Consider the following 21,354-nt stretch of genomic DNA (forward strand, 5'->3'; position numbering starts at 1 on the left):
AATGCTGATTCACTGGCTTATAGTCTGGAATTTCTTCTAATATCTAAAGGCCCTTTCAATCTGTCTTTTATCTCCCATTTAATTTTGGCCAAAGCAACCCCTGGCATGCTCAATGGCCTCCCTCAGACCCTCAAAATCTGAACCCAATGAGGTGGGTCTGTTTCCCCAAAGATGCCTTTCCCAAGGAAGCTCAAGACCAGGTTGGCTGCAGCATGGAGGAGGCTGTTCCCTGGGAAGCTTCCAGATGGGAATTTCACCCATGAAGAAAGAGATACCATACAACTTGTATTTACTGATGTTTCTTATATCCTAAAAATTCTGTGAATCTACAGGAAAGAAGTTGACAAAGAACATGGATGTCTTCCTTACCTCCTCTGGACGGCTGATCTCAATTCCTTCTGGGCCCGTGATACCCAAATCTAGCGCCTCCTTAGCACCCTGAATAATAGCAAAGGAAAGAAAATTGAGAGAATCACAGAGATACAAAAAATACTGAACCCAAGGGGCAGTAACATATGCTCGGCACAGCCCACTCCAATAGGCTTGCTGCTTCTCTCACTTCTGTAATACTCATCTTCTAACGAGGGCAGGATTAGTACAGGGACACCGTTCACATGATTGCAAATATCTTTTCCTCTTAAAAATACAGTTCGGTCACCAGCCAACAGGCCTGGGACGCTAAAGACAAGCACTCTTTATTGATCTGAAAATCAGAATTTCCTCACTGGAAATCTAGTTAAATCTCCAGCTTCCAGAAATGCCTAGATTAACCTTCAGCCCAAGTATCCTCCTTAAGACCCAGTGGTACAAAGGAACGTGTCTGTCTTGGTACCAGTGAGAAGATCTCTGTAACACCTTGGCTCCTCTGAGGAGGTACAGGAAAGTGGAATGCTGCCCCTTATTTATTCTGTATGTCACACCTCATTAAAAATATTTCTTAGAGGTGCTCCGAATTCCTTTGTGATAATGGAATTTAAATATCATATTAGAATGAAGACATTGTCATCCAAGGCCTAGAAACCCTTTTGAACCATAAAGAGAGATTTGTTTTTTAAAGATACTAGAAAAGTTTGGATCTGGGGACAAAGATCTGTCATCTGGACTGTTAACATCTCACATTTTCTTTCATAATTTGTTTCATCTGAACCCTGTAGGGGGGGTCATGGGTGGTCAGGCATCCGCCTGAGAACTGTGTCTACTGGTGCCCGCCCACTTCCCCCAACATTCTCTACTGGCTTGCCTCGGCCACGAGCTCCCCATTTTCAGCGTGGACTCGGGCGATCGCCCCAATATCCTTGCAAGCGTGGAACACTTGGTAGAGCTCACTGTCGCGAAGCATATACAAGTCCTTGTAGGTCATGAACATCTGGAACGAGTTGACACCCTTCTCCCTCACCAGGGTCTCCATTTCTGCTTTCACCTGGAGAGCAAAATGCAAAGGCGAGGCCACGTGAGTACAGATAGCCACGCGGCGGACGCTGGCCCAGCGCGGAGGAGAGGTGGCTCAGTCGGCAGGGTCGCCACATGACCACCCGCAACCTTGCAGTATCTCACTCTCCTCCCCCTCCAAAGGCTCCTGTGAGGTCACGTGAGCAAACGCATACGGAAGTGCTTTGAAAATTGTCCAGCATGACACAAATATAGAAATGGTATCTGCGTGTTTCTCCAATCACATAAGCTTGTTCCTGTTTCTGTCTCCAAATCAGCCTTATTGGTAAGTGCCCTAAGGACTTTTACACCTGCGGCCCGTTCCCTCGGCCCCCATAGTGGAAGGGGTGCCACAGAGAAGGCACGCTGATGCTAGGAATCCAGAGACCTGGGGAAAATCTAATTTAGGGATAAAGCCAAACATGAAGCAAAGCTACGTGAATAAGGAGATTCATCCCAACAGTATTTATACTAGGAAAAAATGGAAGAAACATTGGTCCGACAATAGGAACATAAATTGTGATTCATCTACTTGACAGCACATTAGGTGGCCATGGCATCGGTGGTCATGAAGACCATGCAGCCAGATGGAAAATGCTCACACTTAAGCGAAAGAGTTACTATGTAAAAAGCAGGTATGAAAAAAGATCAGAAGGAAATAAGCTAAAATAACAATAGTGATTGTGCTGGGGCGACTGGATTATGCATTTTCTTTTCTATTTTTAAAATCTGTAATTAGAAAAAAATTTTGACTATTATAAAAAAGAATTTAAAATTCTAGATGCATGAAAATGCCCCCAACCTCTGGGGACTTAGGGATGACTGGCCTGGCCTCAATGTTGCTGAGAATCTGAGTGGATCCTCTATTCCAGGCCATTACTGGGGGAGGGAAAGGCGAGAGGCTCAGGGTAGGGGTCACCCACCTACGAGGGTGTCCGAAATAGACAAAACCTCCACCTGAGATAAAAGATGGCTGACATTCAGTGTGGTCTGCACCAGGTGCCCGGTACCAGGAAGGAGGTCTTCATGTGTGAGGTTGGGGGATTCCAAGGCCTCTCACGAGCACCAGTTTGGATATAATGGAAGAGACTGGTGAGCCCCACGCTGAAGGATTGTACCTGAGGGCAGACGTACAGCCAGGCTTTTAGGTACCATCTCAGAAGGGAGTCAGGCCCTTTAGATCAGGGTCCGCAGCTGGAGAACTTTGTGAAATCTCTTCATGCCTGTTTATTTTTACGATTCTGGGGCACCCCCTCAAGTACTGGCCCATGGTGATTAATGAACACTTGAGGAGAGAATGAATATCCAGGCTGCTTCCCTGGCGTAATGGCAGTAAAACTCCAGCAGTGAAGCAGAATCTAAATGCCTGTATCTGTCCTCAGGAAGAACAAGGAGTGGGAATCTGGGGAGCAGCGACTGGACTCTGGCTGTGGGGCCGGGGCAGCGGGAGGCCAGGAAAGCCAGGGCACAGAGGCTGAACTGAGAAAGGGCCCAGTGGGAGCCACACACCAGGAGCAGCCTCAGGGCACTCAGAGCAGGAGCTGGGGCCCAGCAGGAAGGAAGCACCCCAATCCATTCCTACCAGGCGGCACTGAGCCAGGACGGGACCCTTGGTTCCGAGACTTCAGTGCTGTCGCTCCAAGCACAAAACGATATGACCCTCACGGCTGACCCTCACTGAGCCTGCTACTCAGCAGCAACCAGTTAGGTGTCAGTAGCACCTTATGTAAAGCATCAAGACACACTGAGCGCCTTGTGGTCAGAGCGCTAGAAAACTGGACGTTTACATTAAGCAAGACAGCCTCCCCCACCCCCGCCACTTATAGACTCATTAGTGTTTTTTCTTTCGGCATTTGGGGGAGTTAGGATGGTGACGGGAGGTGTGTTCCACACCGCAGGACAGCATCACCCCCCAGCTGGCTTCCACCAAATGGCCCCTCTGCCAAAATGAGCCCTGGTTCTTTTTCCAGGGTTCCACCCAGGGCTGTTACCTTGGGTGCCCACCAGGTGATCCCCACGTGGAGGGCGTAGTCACAACAGACCTTGGGGTCAGCCAGACCCCGGCACTTCTCGTAGGCATCCACAAGGGAGGTCTCCTTGTCAGGCAGGACGTGGCCGATGATCATGGTGGTACCTCCAACTAGTGCTGCCTGAGGGAGACGGGAAAGGCAACCTCGTCACATCTCTACCCGCACCCAAGTTGCTGACGCGGGGACACTGGGTCCCCAGGTGGACATTCAAGACAATCACAGACTCTCCTGCACAGGAGGCTGGGAGGCCCAAGTGCAGCGGTGTTTGGGAAACTGTACAAGGAGCTGTCTGTTGACACAAGAGCCAGTGTGTAACCTTCATCATTTCTGTGGTCCAGCATACAAACCTGCTTCTTCCTCATCTTGGTTGCAGCTCGGTGCTTTGGAAAAACCACTTAGTGTGTTACCAGAGCCTCTATATCCCAATTAGAAGATTCCCCCCAAACAGTTTCTGACCAATGTGAATATATAGATGATGTAATCAAATGTCTACCATAATATATGTCTACTTATAATATTTATTGTTTTCGTTGCACATATATATGTAAACCATGGTGAATAAAATGTTAATTTGAACATATTGTTTTATTCTCTCACATTTCACGAAACAATTCTATTCAATGTTTTTATGGGCATCTTCGCATCAGGGGCTTTGTCTTCAGTTTTTCCAAGAACATGAACTTCCTTGCCAGCTGTCTTGGAGACAGAGCGTTTTAGGTCCCTGTATGATTTATCAGTGAAAAGTTATCCTATCCACCATCTCCACATCACACCACTTAAAAAGAAATCTTTAAAAAGTCTCATTTGCAATCACAAAGAATACCCCCAGGAATAATTACTAAATCTGTATTAAAGATCTGCCCCCACATACTTTTTTAAAAAGCTGTTTGGTCAGGTGACCTCCGTGTGCTTCTGAAACTAGCACTGACCAAAGGCTATTCCAGGCTAATGCGTTGTTCTCCAAAAAAACTTTATTAAAATAAAAATAATTGAGACAGACCCCTATAGTATGGGAGACTTTGTGAGGGCTTTGATATAAGGTGACTCTCTTTTCCTAGTTAATTAAAATTTGGACAAAACCTACTCTTCTATTTGGATCTTCACAGTGATTTGGAATCAGCTCCAAGTTCGAGTCCCTGCTATGCCACCTCTCAGTTGGATAACTTCAGCCTGGTTACTTGGCCTTTGTGATGCAGATTCTTTTTGTATGTTTTTTCTCTTTTCTCTCTCTTTTTTTTAAAATTTAATTTATTTTAAAAATATTCTGATGCCGAGTCTTTACCATGGGAATAGCTTCCTTGCTGGATAGCTGTGAAAGTGAAGAGAATCATTGCTTTGTAAAATTTTGTCCTAATACGTGTATTTAATTATTCAGAGTTTAGTTGTTTATCTCTGTTTTCTTTATGGGAGGAAAACAGCACAATGAAACTGTCTTAATGATTTCAGGCTTCCCTATTCAGTTAAATCCTTGATCACAAATCAGAAGTATTGCTGGGGAATAAGGGACTGAAAAAAATTAGTTCGGTGGCCAAGCAACAATTACAATGAAAGCTCTTGCAACACTGATTTTCCATGCTGACCCTGGCTGGGCGGGTGAGACTAGTCCCCTTGTTGTCCTGGGAAACCCAGGGGCCTGACTTCTCGTGTAGCTTAAAGCAACCAACAGAGGGTGCTAGTTCTGCTGTTCACATGTAGGAACGGTGATGTGGGAGGCAGAGATGGAGAGGAGGGGAAGAGCAGCAGATTGTAGCTTTACTAGCTGGCTTCTATTTCTGATTTTGCCAAATCGTGCCAGGCTGATCACCCTTGTAGCAGGTGGTTGTACTCTATTTTGTCCTGAAAAGCATTTCTTGCTTTTACGTGTGGACACGGGGGTGTCTGGTATATTGGGATTTCACACACTAAATTCTTCTGTGGCTCAAGATTGTTTTCCTTTGCACTCCCTCGTCTGTCTGTAGCCTTGCTTAGAAAAAAAGGGAACCCAGAGACAGCATATTGGAATAAGAGAGCCCAGACCGTTCTTAGCATGTGTGGGTTTCTGAGAGTAGAAAAGGAGGTCTACCTGCTGAATCTCTAGCTAAAAGTTACAGATCAAGCTAACAAACTGTTACACAGAATATATTCTATGCTTCTATTCTAATGGATATATCTTCATAATGACTGAGAGGCCAGGCTTGAGTTCAGAGTTCTCAGAGTCCTTGCAGTTCTGAGCTAAACTGTAGGGGATGTTGGCTTTCAGACTCTGAGCCTGCCTCCAGCCCATACTCTCCAACTCTGGATACATCCTGCAGCCTGCAGAGCCAAGCTCTGCTCTCCCTTGCAGGATGCTGCCCTGGGGCCTAGGCAGGCACAGAGCAGTGGTCTGGCCCCCAGGAGGACAGATGCAGGCTAATGTAGGCTCCGGCAGTGTTCAGGACCTTTGTCAGGGGATTCCAGAGCCCCAGAGTGTGGTCCAGGATTGGGACAGTGAGCTCTGGGCAGACATGGGGAAGTTGCCTGGAGTCTAGAACATACAGCAGGGGCTCCTCTTGCCTGGGTCTGAGGCTAGTAACTGAAAAGTGTTCTGGAAGGAGTCAGAAGCATCCAGCAATGGTCCTGACTTTCCCACCTACTGGCAATGATCCTGTGTGTCTGCTCTGCTGTGCCCCTCACCTCTGGGGGTTTAAAGACGATCGGGTGGCAGTGGATGTGAGAAGACCTATAAGCTGGGAAGAGGCATATAAATATCTGAAATAATCATTACTGCTGCTACCCCAGGCCTCAAAGCGAGAGTTGAACGGGCTCAGTAAACACTCCCCCATGCAAACACTCCCCCGGCTGCGCGTTCGGAGGGAGCCCAGACCAGATGCTGGGTGCACGAGTGCTTGTTTCCTCCCAGGCAAGATATACACAGAGCTGGCTTCTAAAATATGCGCAGTTCCCACCCACGGGATGAATGCCGACAAGCTCAGTCTTCGCAGGAATGTGATATCACAGATGTGACAGACCTTTTTACTGTTATCCCACACAAAACAGCCTTGCAGAAATCAACAGCAGAGCGTGACCCAATCCTGTTCCGGAGGCTTTCAAAAGGATTATGTTTACGATAATCAAAAGGAAATGTGACTGTGTGACTGCTGAATGTTCATAACTGTTTCTATGCAAGAAAAGTAAGCCGTGAAAGATCTTTAGAAATCAATAGAAAGGATGTTCATGGAGGCTAAGTCTTAACATGGAGCCAGGGTGATGCTATAATGAGTGAAAAAGGCAGAATTCAATATGTGTACCCAGGATGCTAAGAAGTATGTTTAAATACACACACACCCACACAAAGAAAACAAATAGAAGGAAATATACCAAAACATTAACAATGACTGTTTTTGGATGATGAGATTCTGAGTAATTTATTTTTGCTAATTTTCTGAAATTTATTTCATAAAGTTTATTACTTTCAAAATATAACAAAAAAAATAAATTTGGAGGCAATTATAACTATTTAAAATTTAGTTAACCATGTTTGTGTATTTAAAATACTTTCTTTTAAAGTTATGAAGCATTTCAACCATACAGTAAAAGTACAGAACATAATACAACACACACTATGAACCCACTACTCAAATTTAACAGATGTTAACTTTTCACTGTATTTACCTTACATGTTTTTTACTTAAAAAAATGAAAGAAAATATTTCCAATACAACTGGAGTCCTCCATCCTAGTCCCATCCCTCAACCCTGAGGTTGGTATAAATTTCTCCCATCCATGTTTTTTTGCTTTTACTATATTTGTTTTGCAAATTTAAAAAAGGTACACAGATGGTATTATACCTTCCATGTCCTTTTGCAACTTGCTTCTTTTATTCAACATCTTTGAGATTCATTTATGTAGAGATATTTCATTCACTTTAATTTATTGTATGAACACTCCTCCAGGTATGTATTCATTTCTGAGTTCATAGACATTGACTGCTACACGTGGTGCTTAAGCATTCTCACGCACACCAGGGCGGCCCCCGCATTCAGGGTATACGGTGCCAGGAACTGGAATTGCTGCTTCTTGATACACGTGCATCTCCAATTATGCCAGACATGACCATGGAACAGCTCACTCACTAGGGTCTCCTGGAGCCTGGTAGCTGACCAGAACTGCCCATTTATCAACCCAAGAGCTTATTTTTTTTGACATAAACTACTATCCAGCCAAGCATTCCCCACTGTGTACGTGGCATTCATTTCTGTTGTGAATGTAGACTTCACATCTCTCACTATTAAGTTAATACGGACTTTAGGACCATTTGTTTAACCAATAGACACAGCATCATTACACACATTTGACAGGATATGAAACATAATTTTACTGTTTCAAAGGGTTTCCATTATTTTGTTTTTGATATTGATGACATACTGCCGGGTAAATCTGGATTTATTTGATGCCCAGTAGTGTCACGTCCACGTGTTCCCTAAGAAAAGCCAGTATACTTAATGGTAATCCATTTTATGACAGTTTCCAGGCATACACTTGGCAGGAACTTGTTCTGAACTCAGACTAAACCTGTTATTATAAATGTCATCTTTATGCTTCAGAAGTTATCAGACCACTGTGGGCACACGGGGTCTCTGTATTGACCAGGGACCTGCTCAGCAAGTTGGAAAGAAATTTCAGATATAATTTATTTGCTGACATCACAGCGTTAGAAAGAATAGAGCATTGGCCCTTCCTGGTTTCGTCAGGACAAACATCTCGAGACATTCTCTACCAACTTCTACATTGCTGCGGCTCTAATCACATTTTGCTGATTTCCCAGTAGCAACGGTTTTGTGTTTTGTTTTTTTTTTTTCCTCTACCCTCCACCATGCCCCCAAAGGAAAAGTTTTGATTCTCTGGCTCCAAGGCCTAGGACCAACAGGTCAAGGCACAAACTTTGTACTCTGCTGCTGACAAGGTACTTGGGCCAGAGCTTATCTGTGGGGTTTTTCATTACGGTTGGAGGAGAGAATTCCTGGAGCATATTTTCATACTGGTGCTCAGAAAAGGGGGGTACTTCCTAGGTGGCGCAGTGGTTAAGAATCTGCCTGGGCAGATTCGATCCCTGCTCCAGGAAGATCCCACATGCAGCGGAGCAACTAAGCCCATGAGCCACAACTATTGAGCCTGCACTCTAGACCCCAGGAGCCACAACTATTGAGCCCACGTGCCACAACTACTGAAGCCTGCGAGCCTATAGCTAGTGTTCTGCAACGAGAAGCCCGCGCACTGCAACGAAGAGGAGCCCCCACTCGCCACAACTAGAGAAAGCTCGCGTGCAGCAACAAAGACCCAACGCAGTCAATAAATTAATCAATTAAAAAAAGAAAAGGGGGGTGTTTCAGGGGAGGTGATTGGAATCAGAAGAGCAGGCTCTGCTACTATCTAGATGTATAGATTAAGGACAACTCAGTCTTCACAGAAGGAACAATCCTACACTGAGAATCAAATAATAAGTGTTTGGGTGTGCTTTGTAAGCTAAGTCCAACGCAAACATTTCGACATTTCTTAATGCAATTGAGAAAGCCATCACTTGTTCAGATGGGTCTACTTCTCTTGGAATTGCTGAACCACTTCCTTTTCTTTCACATTGGAATTATCTTCCATCTTTTACTCATACTCCCTCGAAGTACACGAGAAAAAAAATAACCAGCTCAATGGGTTCTCTCTTGTGCTGAGTAACTTCCTTCACCCTCAGGGACCTTGTCGCCTGCTCACCGGCCCTCTGGAAAGCCAGCTCTCGAGCAGCACCACTCCTAGGGATATGAGAGACTCTCCAAAGAAGGGCCTGAGCATTTCATCAAGTGAGGTGATGTATGTACGTACTTAGAACCATGCCTGGCATTCAGTAAACACTTTCTCATCCTGAAACACATGCCCAGCAGCCAAGGCCAGCTTCATGGGCATGTGGCTTGTGCAGTCCCACAGTGCCCTACATTCAGAAGGGCTCTGTCCTGCTTTAATCTCTGCTGTCGTCTTGAAATTCTTAATAATTTTTAAACACGGAGCCCCACATTTTTATCAGCTACGTTGACTCGATCTAGGGAGATCGCACTCAACAGGCTTATGCTGGCTTCACTGCCAATTCATCCAGCTCACACCGGGGGCTCAGGACCTTGCCCCTGTCCCTGACAATTCCCTTCCAGGACACTTGAATGCCACCACTGCTCCATCCTCTTTTGGAGTCTCCCCAACACCTTTTATCAAATGCTCTTCTTCTCCGAAAAATAAACAACACAAACTCTCCCCTGAAACCAGCTTTTCTCCAGGACACCAAGTGATGCATGGTGTTCCTTGGGGCCACCCACTGTCCCTCTGGCTACAACAGCTCCCAAGCCTTTTCTGGACCTGTTGAGCTCGTTCTGCAGTTGACTGGTTTTCTCTAAATTGTACATTTATAATTAACTGCGCTTCTCAACTTCCTTTTACTTTTCACTCCTACCTCATGGTTCCCAGCCGCTACTGCATCATCATGGTCCCGCTTCCTGACTTTGCAATGCTCTCACTCTAAGCATTACCATGTCTGAAACTCACCCTTCGTTCTTTGAATTTTCTGCAGAGGACAGGCAACATTCAATCTGCAATATACTTTGGGAAAAGGACATTTTCCCACACTTAATCTGCCTGCCATTTAAAAGCACATTGATGCTACATTTAGAGGCAAAATAGTATAGTGACAAGAACCAGACTTTAAGGCAGGCAGATCTAGGTTTAGATCCTAGCTCCATCACTATGGTTATTAGATCTTGGGCAAGTTATTTAATCTCTTTGAGCTCCATTTTCCCCATTTGTAAAATGGAGTCATAATACACCCCTGGTGGGGTTACAATGAGAATTAAATGAGATAATGTGTGTAAAGCACCTAGGATAGTACCTGCACATAGCAGGAGCCCAATAAATACTAGTGATTTATACCAGCATCACTATTATAGTTAATAAAAAATAAGCATACTTTGTAGGTAGCACGAATGTGCACACCATGTTATATGTATCAGATGCTCCAGAAGAAGACAGAAACATAAGTACCTTAAGGTGCTTAGAGTCCAGTTAGCAAACAGGACAAGAAAAAAGCTCATTTCTAATAGAAATGACTTCAAAATGACGAGAGCACCAAGCAGCACAAGATAACATTCCTCAATGATGACAGCAGTACCAAGTTCAACAGCGCAGAGGAGGGGAAGGACGCAGTAGGATGGGCAGGCTGAGGGCTGGAAGGGACAGGATGTGACACTCTGGGGTAGGAAATGATGTGGGCAGAGCCGAGGGCACAGCTGGAGGACAGAGAACAGACCTGTTTGGTTTTAGCTGCGGCAGATCTGATCATGACCAAGCTGTGTGGACCTTGATGAACTTGGGGTCCATGGCTCAGCAAAGTTTAGCAGCTTGTGGGTTGTGGAGGTGCGGGGGATGAGGGGGCTTCGGGAGTGTGGGGTTTAGGAGCACATTTGCAGAGGACTCTGGTCTTCCTCATCCCTGGACATGTCTGTAGTCATGGCAGAAGAGGAGGGGATGTAAATAACGGGGGAGGTTTTATGCCTGTGTGGCTGAAAAAATAGTATCAGGAGAGGAACAACCAAATTTAGGAGGGAAGGGAGTTTTTAGACAACTTAAGGTAGAGCTGATTGAGGGATATTGGAGCAGAGATGAAAATCGCTAATTATAACCAACATCCATTGAACACGTGCTCTGTGGCTGTTTCATTTTCCCAACAGTCCTGTGAAACATGTGCCTTATTACCCCCATGATTCAGATGAGGAAACTGAGGGTTGATACTCATATCTTTTAGGCTGGGAAGGACATCTCTTCCCATCCATTCAGGAGAGGGGTGGAGAGAGGAGGGGATGACCCTAGAGGTGACATGGAGGGGAGCTGAGTGTGCCCAGACCCTTGGCCCGAGACTTCTTAGCAAAAGAGAGGAAAAGTTTTGGGAAGATTAGGAGTGCTGGTCTGAGCCAAGATGAGGTTTAAGAAAATCCTATGGGAAATGCACTACAGAATCAACAGGAGCAGGCTGAAGTGAGCATGCCACTGTAAGGGGCCAGTTCTGCGAAGGGGCCAGTTCTGTGAAGCCTGGGATGGCCGAGGGAGTGGGGAGCCCAGGGGCCAGGGACAGCCGACAAAGGGGTCCAAGTGGAGGTCCAGCACAGCCAAAAATGGGGAGGGGTCCCAGAGCAGAGTTTGGTTGGGGCTTAGAGTGACATCTGAATTTTTATGTTTGTAAGAAATACAGTTCAATTCTCTGCTGGTGTGTAGAGGTAGGATGCTCTGGTGGGAGAGCCCTGAACCTGCAAGCCTGGCAGTTCTGGGTCTGAGGTTTGACTTTATCTCTGAGGAGTCTTGTGGTCTTGAGCAAGTGACTCTGGCTTAGGAGGATGGGGGTGCCACTCCCGGAAGGAGGGGTCCCCATTAGAGGAGCGGGGTTGTGGCGGATGTGCTGAGTTTGGGGCAGGAGGGTGGAGGTGCATAGGCTATAGCTGCAAACGTGGGTCATCAGTAACAGATCACCTGGGGAGAGAGGGTAGGTAGGAGGTGAAGGCAATCTGAAATAGGATCCTGAGAAGCACCCACAGAGGAGAGGAGTAAGATGAAGACAAACCATGGGCAGGAGACCGGGAAGGAGAGCCAAGAGGCAGGAGGAAGAGCAGGCTGGCATGGGATTATGGAAGCCAAGAAAACCCTGTCACCAGCGCAAGAATCTCCCTGGCTCACTGGCTTCAAGAAGAAGTGAACTGCCCTAGACGTTAAGATGCCCTCACGGGAAACCCAAGCTCCCCCTCCCAGAGGTGAGCAGACCAGGGTAGCCTTCAGGTCCCAGGGACAGTGAACACATCTGCTCAGGAAGCCTTGATTTAAGGCTGCCTGGCTCCTGCTCAACAGGTAGACCCCGGGTGCACAGGACACAGCCAGCTGCAAGCACTGTTGAGAGTGAGAGAAAGGTCTGAGATTCGGTGTGAAGTCCACATCTCCCCTCCCCCCTTCAACCCCATCAATAAAGAACAAGACTGATTGCCAAGCTGCAGGGAGAAGCTGGGTCAGGCAGGGGTCAGAAGGAGGCTATGCAAGAGCTCTTGCTCCCCCTTCCCTTCTGTTGCAAATTCCTGAAGACAAAGAGGTGCTGGCTCTCTGCAGGGCTGCTTGTGCAGCAGGCTGGTGGCAGAAGTGCCAGCTAAGCCTGGAAAGGCTAATTTCAGAGGACCCCTCAGGGAAAGATGGTTCCTTGGCTCCAGATTTTCACCCCCTCGGAGGAACCCAAGGCAGCAGGGGTGTAACGCCCACTACAGAAACTTTCGGATGAAATAAGACCCAGAGAAAATCTCCTGGAGGGATGCAGACCAACATAGAGTCCCCACGAAGTGCTCTAGGAGAGGGTCACCTGCACAGCAAAGTGCTGCCCTCACCTAATCTTCACGACCACTGGGTTGGACAGATGTTTTCACCATCTCAATTTTTGAGAGATGAGCCAAAATTTTGATCCAGGTATTTTTACTCCAAATCTCATACTCTTCTGTAACACTGAGAATCGATCTGATACCGACAAATAGTAACTAAGCACAGAGCCTCACAGCCTGGGGCAATCCCACGCAGTTTCAGGGTCTCCCAGCCGGGATACTTAAAATAGACCACAGATAAGGAAGTATATACATCTTCTCATTTTGGAACTAGGAATACATGAATACCAAATGGTGGGAGAAATGGAAACGCATACATGGTTTTTATCATGAGACAAAGCACATTTCCACGGTTAAGACATTTCCTTTAAATCTTGGAATGAGTTGTGTTAATTCCCAGACCCAACAGACTAGCCTGTCCCAGGGACACAGAAGCAACCAGCCAGCAAAAAGTGACACCACTCCCACGGAAGTCATTGGACCACTGTGGCAGTTAGCACCTGGGCCAAATGCACTTTCAGGAAAGAAATGAACATTTATCGACAGCCTGCTTTGTACAATGTTCTTAATATTTATTATGTTATTTGATTCTCAAAATGACTCTGTAAGTTAAAGCAAGGACTCAGATTTTGTTTTTAGTTCCGCAAGATCCCTGACCAGGGATCAAACCTGTGCCCGCCTTGCGTTGGGAGCTTGGAGTCTTAACCATCAGACTGCCAGGGAAGAAGGACACAGATTTTGCATATCCATGTTCATAGCAGCATTATTCATAATAGCCAAAATATGGAAGCAACTACGTGTCTATCGACAGATGAATGGATAAACAAAATGTGGTACATACATAAAATGGATGTTATCCAACCTTAAAAAGGAAAGAAATTATGACATATGCTAAAACATGGCTGAAACTTGATGATGTTATGCTCAGTGAAATAAGCCAGTCACAAATGGACAAAACCTGCATGATTCCACTTGTATGAGGTCCCTGGAGTAGTCAACTTCATAGAGATGGAAAGTGTAGTGGTGGTTGCCAGGGACTGAGGGGAGTGAGGGATGGGGAAGTTAGCATTACTGAGTACAGAGTTTCAGTTGGGGAAGATGAAAAAGTTCTGGAGGTGGATTTTTGTGGTGAAAACATTGTGAACGTACTTAATGTCACTTAACTGTACACTTAAAAATGGTTAAAATGATACATTTTATGTTATCAAATTATATTTCATCACAATAAAATTAAAAACATATGATTCTATAGGGTAGAAGTTACTCCTTTTATTTCACAGATAAGAAAAATGGTGCTCAGAGGAAATCACGCAGTCAGACTGAATGAGGGTCCATCCGCCTCTAGTGCCCCAGGTCTCCTTTCCATTATGCAGCCCTTTCTAGAGCTCGGAATAGACTGGCCTGACTGCGGCTCCCTGGCTCTGAGATTCCTCTGTCAAAGGATGCAGAAAAGCCCACGTGAAACTGGATCTAACTGCAGTTTAGAAACAGAGGGGTAGGTGTGTCTTGGACTTGAATTACAAGGCTAAAGCTGAGAATCGTGCCAACATCTAAAATTATGAAATGAGGAGCTCCAGGCGTCTCTCTAATCCAGAATGATTATCTTCACTGCTGAGCATCCAATTTAAATTCATTGTGTTTAATACAAAGCCACAGAACAGAGCAGCCTGTCTCCCGACATGCAGTTACCATGGAGACTGGAGATGATCCTCAGAGGGAGTTATGTGGCGGAGAGAACATGGCTGCCAGCTTCTGAGAAGCCGGGGGCCTAGGGAAACCGTTCTAAAATAGAGCCCAGAGACACCCTTTATCATCCTCCTCCTTAGCAGAGCCCCTTCCAATCCCAACGCAGAAAAGTTTACAGGCAAGCAGGCTATGACCAACTTTATTAAATGTCTAGGCTGCCCACAGCTGCCAGAGAGAAGGGTTTATCAACAACCCAGAAATAAACCACATGTAACCCCACCTGCTCTCCTTCCATCATCTACTCCGGCGTTGGCACATCTTCATCTTGGTCCCAAAGCTCAGTGATAACAGTGCCATCAGACTGCTGAGGAAGGCTGCCCTGAGGCCGTCTGGGATACTGATGTTGGGGAATGCAGGCTGGAATCAAGGTGGGGAGGCAGGGAGGCCTGTGCCTGTACTTACTAGCTTGGCAAGGTATTTCACCCCCTGAGACTCAGCTTCCTCACCTGGAAAGGAAGGAAAATAAGCCCTGCCTGAGGGGGATTTAAAGATCACGAGACATGTATAAAGGATACAGACGTGCTGGGCCTGACAGCTCAGTGCAGCCCTACCAGAGGGGGCAGGGATGGAAGCCCAGCTGCAGGTGCTGTGGAGAGCCACGCACTGCCAGGTTCTACCTGGGGTCTGGGAGCCCAGAGCCCGTGAGAGGCTCCACATGCTCCATTCTGAACACTGTAGTTTCCACACAGCAGGAAAAATAGACTCTTTGATGGGCCACTAAGTCTTGGGCTTAGAGATTCAGAGCCAAAGTGCTCTCCCAAATATGAGTCCTAGTTCTTATCTTCAGCCTGGCAAAATGAGAGTCAGGGCAACAGACCAGGAAAGAGCTACAGCCCAGGCCTGGTGGTAACAAAGGGTACCAAACAGAATGGAAACCTGACAGAGGGAAGGGGCGAGGGTGGCAGCCGCTCAGTGGTTAGAATTTTAGTTCACGAAAGTTTATCCTAATCTAGTCCGCTCCGAACTCCCCGGGCCGCTTCTGTTCTCCACCGACTCTAAATGTATTATAAGACAAAGAGGGAACAAGAGGGAGCAGAATGAACGCTCCCCTATGACATCATCACAATATTGTACATAAGGAAATGGATCATGTGAAGATAATGTATCGAGGTCAATATGTAGCCAAGTGTCATGGAGGACAACATCCTCATGGACCTCACCTGAACCCCCAGCACCCAATAAAGTTCCTTTCAATACACACAAACATCACAGATTTTTTTTCTCTCCAAAAAACTTGAGAAAATTTTAAAGAAAATTCTTAACTTTTAGCTAACAGAAAGGGACCATGCTAAGGGTTGAGAATGTTTATCACGTGCTTGGTTAATGCACTCTGTTTATAGTTCTCTTAAGTTTTTAGTTTACAGCCTGCACTAAAAGAGTTTGCTTCCAAAGAGATAGAATAGCCAAAACAACTTTCAAAAAGGACAAACTTGGAGGACTTATACTACTGGTTTTCAAGACTTACTGTAAAGCTATAATAATCAAGACAGTGTGGTACTGGTGTAAAGATAGATAAACAGATCAAAAGAACCAAAAAGAGACAAAAATAGACACACACATATATAGTCAACTGATTTTTGACAAGGGATAATCTTTTCAACAAGTGGTGCTGGAACAATGAGATAGCCATATACAAAAAACTGAACCTCAACCCTTACTGGATACCATATATAAAAGCTAACTTGAAATGGATCATAGACCTAAGTGTAAAAGCAGAGATTATAAAACTTTTGAAAGAAAACATAGGAGAAAATCTTAGTGACCTTGGATTTCATAATTTCTTAATTATAGCACAAAAAACAAACTGATAGAAAAAAATCAATAAATTGAACTTCAAAATGAAAAACTTTTGCTCTTCTAAGTGACATTGTTAAGAAAATGAAGTCATAGCCTGGGAGAAAACATATACCCAAGAAATGACTGTAGCTAGAATATATAAACAACTCTGACAACCCAATAAAAAGAAGACCAACAGTGCTCACTTAGGCAACATTAAACTTGGAACAATACAGAGAAGATTTAAGTTTGGAACAATACAGAGAAGATTAGCATGGTCCCCGCAAGGGATGACATACAGATTAATGAAACATTCCATATTTTTCAGTTATAAGGTAAATAAGTACGAGGGGTGCAATGTACGGCATGATAAATACAATTAACACTCCTGGATGTTATATGTGAAAGTTGTTAAGAGAGTAAATCCTAAGAGTTCTCATCATAAGGGAAAACAGCTTTTTCTTTTTCTTTTCTTTTATATCTATACAGAATGAGATGTTCTCTAAACTTATTACGGCAATCATTTCATAATGTATATAAGTCAAATCATTATGCTGTACATCTTAAACTTATGCAGTTTCAATAAAGCTAGAAGGAAAGAAGTAAAGATTTATCTATTATTTACATTTCATAAGAAAAAAAAAAAGACCAATGGCTCAAAACATAGGCAAAAGATGTGAACTCTTCACCAAAGATATTGAGAGGGCAAATATGTGCATGTAAAGACATGCAACACTAAGGAAATGCAAGTTAAAATCACAGTGAGCAGGAATTCCCTGGCGGTCCAGTGGTTAGGACTCCATGCTCTCACTGCCGAGGGCCTGGGTTCAATCCCTGATCGGGGAACTAAGATCCCACAAGCCACGCAGCATAGCCAAACAAAAAATACAAAAACAAAACACACACACAACCGAAACCACAGTGAACTACCGCTGATTCATCTGTTAGAATGGCTAAAATTAAAAAGACTGACCATAGCAACTCATGGCAAAAATTGGAATAGAAAATGTTACAACCACTTCAGAAATTTCTTAAAAAGCTAAATGTACACCCAGCGCATTCTAGGCGTCTCACTTCTAGGTAATTACACAAGGAAATGTAAGGATATATCCACACAAATACTTGTACATAGATATTCACAGTAGCTTTATCTGTAATAGCCAAAAACTTAATAATGCTAAGTCAAAGAAACCAGACCAAAAAAGAAACACATACTGTATTATTCCACTTATATAAAATGTAAGAAAATGCAAATTAATCTATAGTGATAGAAAACAGATCAGTGGTTGCCAGGGGCAGAGAAGGATTAAAAGGGACACAAAGAAACTTTGGGGGGTGATGCATATGTTTATTATATTAAAGGTGATGGCTTCACAGTACATACATATGACCAAACGTATCAAACTATACACTTTAAAAATGTGTGGCTTCAGCAGATGCTCAATACTCTTGGAATTAATTACTGAACCAGCTTTGAAACTTTACTATACAATGGACTTTTTCTAAAACTCTCTTCCTCTTTTACTTTACTCTTTCAGTTTACTGAGTTGCTCAATAAGAATGCTTTCAATTTTTTTCATTTTTAACATGTTCTGTTATTTACAAATAAAAAATAAAAAAAATAATGCGTGGTTTATTGTATGTCAATTATACCATAATCAAGTTGTTTAAAAAAAAAAGTATAACACGAAGATTAAGAAAAAAAGGTGACTTCCTGGGTTACCCAATCATGGTCTTCTTCATTCTATAAATACTCTTCCCAAGAATAGAGTTCACCAACATACATCAAGTTTAATTTTATTTTTAACTATTGAGAACACTGTGGAGAGTTTAATCTAATGAGGAAAGTTATTTATAGATGAGGGGTTGGATTCATCAATCTCCAATGGCACTTCCAGCTCTAAAACAGTGTGCATGAGTGAGTCGTGTGTGCATGTGAGAATCAGTATGTGAGTGTGAGACTGTGTGAGAGTGAGTATGTGAACGTGTCTACGTGTGTGAGTGTGTGTGTGTGTGTGGTGTGAGAGAGGAACAGTGGTTAATGAGAAAGTTCTTAACTATAGTTGACCTACAGCTTTATCCTCATATGGTCACTAATTAGTGATCCTTATAGCTCCTAACCTTTAATTAACAAGAAATAAAGGATCAGAAGGAGAGGAAAACATGGTTGACTACAGGGATACCCTGGGGGAACAATGAGGCAGAAACCACCAAGGAAAGAAGATACGGCATCTGAACACATTTCTACCTGCCAGTGAACCATTCTAAGATGTGCACCTGACATTCAATACAGAAATATGGCAACTTCAGGTCAGAGGCAACCTCAGCAAGATTTGGGAGAAGAGATATTTTCAACTGAGATTTTTGAAGCCTTCCATAAGCCCTTATTCAAATATTTCTTGAAACATTAAAAAATATTCAGGCTTCAAGAAAGAAACAGAAAGAAGAAAAAGACATCATTCACATACTACATGCATCACTGAAGTATAATACAATGATGATGCATTTTTCTTCTTTCTTTTTTTAAACCCCAGAGGATGAGATTATAAAAGTAGAACTTGTATGAGGTATGAAAGGTTTCCAAAATGCTCGGGTTCAATCACAAAGGGTGCATTTATCTCTATTCTTGAACAAAAAGTTTAAAAAGCAATAATCTCTCTGTATAGATCAATTCTTTGCAAACTCTCTTATTCTAGGAGTTGAGGAGCTGCTTGGTCACCATAGGAGATTTTTTCCAATACTGGATGTAAAAATTTGTAAGAAATGATAGATCTCCTCTCTTACATTTGTTCTAAGAAGTCAGCTTGGCCTACATGTTGGCCTGCCAATTAATGTAGATGTACAATGACAGTTGCCAGCAAGGTTTTGTTATACGAGATATCTGATTTGAAGTGGGACATCTTTAAATAGCTTCTGCTATCTGCTGAGTTTATGACTGGTTATTTCTGTTTTTAAGAGAAAGAAAGGAGAAAGAAAATTATCTAGAATTCATCACCAGTATTATTTAGGCTCCATTTGAAGTCTACAACACACACAGTCAACCCTGACAGTAAAGATAGAAACCAATTTTTCAGTTCCTATTTGATGTCTAACATTTTAATACATATGCTTGTGAGGAAACTGTACAAATGGATTTTCCAGGGGTTGGTTCTCAATCAGCACAATCGATTTAACAAACACTCATATAGTGCTTAATAAGCACCAAGTATTATTTTTTCAATTTATTTTTTATTTTTAAATTTTCATTCATTTTTTATTTTTGACCACGAAGCTTGTGGGATCTCAGTTCCCTGACCAGTGAAAGTGCTGAGTCCCAACCACTAGACCCTCAGGGAACTACCAAGTCCTATTTTAAGTTCTCTACAAGTAGTAACTCAACACACATAAAGTATTATCATAATCTCTATTTTCCAGAGAAAGAAAACAAGGGACAGAGAGATTAACGTGTCCAAATCACACAACCAGTAAATGTGGAGCTGAAATTCAAACTCTGGCTGGCTGTCTGCCCCAGTCTATGCTCACGACTGCCACCTTATGCTGACATTCATCAATTTCTTGAGCATCTACTACATGTTTAAATCTAGGTGAGTCTGTGGTGAGTCATGAGTTAAATATAAATTGTGGTCTCAGACTTCCCTGGGGGCGCAGTGGTTAAGAATTTGCCTGCCAATGCAAGGGACATGGGTTTGGTTCCTGATCTGGGAAGATCCCACATGACGTGGAGCAACGAATCCCGTGTGCCATAACCATTGTGCCTGTGCTCTAGAGCCCGCAAGTCACAACTACTGAGCCCACGCACTGCAACTACTGAAGCCCACGTGCCTAGAGACAATGCTCTGCAACAAGAGAAGCCATGGCAATGAGAAGCCCCCACACTGCAATGAAGAGTACCCGCCGCTCGCTGCAATTAGAGAAAGCCCACGCCCAGCAATGAAGACCCAACGCAGCCACACACACACACACACACACACACAAGTGGTCTCTCTGCCCTTCAAAGTTTTCAATCCAGTTGAGAGACAAAGTTTACACAGGAAACAGTTTGAAAGCCCCAGGATGACACATCATTTCTGTTGGGGAGAAGAAAGTGGATCCTGGGGCTGAATTAGCTGCAAGAAGAATGTGACACGAGCTTGGCAGGTCGTGAAGGTCTTCTGTGGACGGGCAGGAAGGGATGGCAGGAGGGAGCATGGGACACGCATAGGGGAAGGGGTTGAGAAAAGCCCCTTCCTGATGGAGGGGCACACATTGGGAGTGAGGACTGGATGGAGAGGGCACAGTCAGACGCGGAGCTGTCCAGGGTGATGCTCCAGGATTCCAAACTAGACAATAGGGAGCCACTGCAAGTTTCCAAGCAGGACATGACCCTGCTGGGAAAGCCGGGACACAGGCAGCATGGGAGCTAGATGGACAGTAGAACAATCTCATTGCAAAGCCAAAGTGGGTGGGTCAAGTAACCCAAGAAACCAGACAGAGCCAAGGCCATGCCTAGAGTGGAAGCCCGTAGTCACAGCCTGGGGACTAACAATTATTGTGCATGTACTCTGTGCCAGGCACTGGATGGAGCGTTTTTTGTGCATCACCTCATTTAATTCTCACAATGACCATCTGTAAATGGTAAAAACTGTCAGCTCTAAGGTACTGACATCAATCTTATTCCTCTAGGGACAGTGGTGTGTCATAAAGCCGCAGTCTTGGGGGCACAGAGAGCTTACTCTGCTGTCTGCCTGAGGCATCAGTTCTGTGACGCCTTTTTCCTGTCCAGGCAAGTTTGCAGCCATACAGTGTTCAGTTAACGATTTGCATGCAGCCCACCAAGAGGTCATAGGCTGTGTGAAAGGGGTGACTGTCCAGATCTGGGGTTTCAGGAGCCCCTGAGTGGTACGGTGAAAAGGGCCTCAGACTAAGAAACTTACATTCTGGTTCAACTACCTCTGGGACTTTGGGCAATGCATTCACTCTCTTTCCCTACAATGGGAGGGTGG

At 44.3% G+C, this 21,354-nt stretch overlaps 1 protein-coding gene and 1 non-coding gene across 2 annotated transcripts in view; one reads left to right on the top strand and one right to left on the bottom strand.

Moving 5' to 3' along the window:
* Positions 1 to 21,354, bottom strand: part of DPYSL5 (dihydropyrimidinase like 5) — an 88,498-nt gene that overhangs the window by 22,125 nt on the left and 45,019 nt on the right. Inside the window, exons 3-5 of the mRNA XM_057742628.1 lie at positions 3,420 to 3,578; positions 1,241 to 1,420; positions 370 to 438 (exon numbers count right to left, since the gene is read on the bottom strand). Of these exons, the coding sequence (XP_057598611.1) occupies positions 370 to 438; positions 1,241 to 1,420; positions 3,420 to 3,578 (408 nt within the window). The remainder of the gene's footprint in view (positions 1 to 369; positions 439 to 1,240; positions 1,421 to 3,419; positions 3,579 to 21,354) is intronic.
* Positions 16,594 to 16,697, top strand: LOC130857887 (U6 spliceosomal RNA). Its single transcript, XR_009054889.1, has one exon. It is a non-coding gene; the product is annotated as a U6 spliceosomal RNA (small nuclear RNA).

Source organism: Hippopotamus amphibius, chromosome 7 (assembly GCF_030028045.1).
Source record: "Hippopotamus amphibius kiboko isolate mHipAmp2 chromosome 7, mHipAmp2.hap2, whole genome shotgun sequence".
Lineage (NCBI taxonomy): Eukaryota > Metazoa > Chordata > Mammalia > Artiodactyla > Hippopotamidae > Hippopotamus > Hippopotamus amphibius.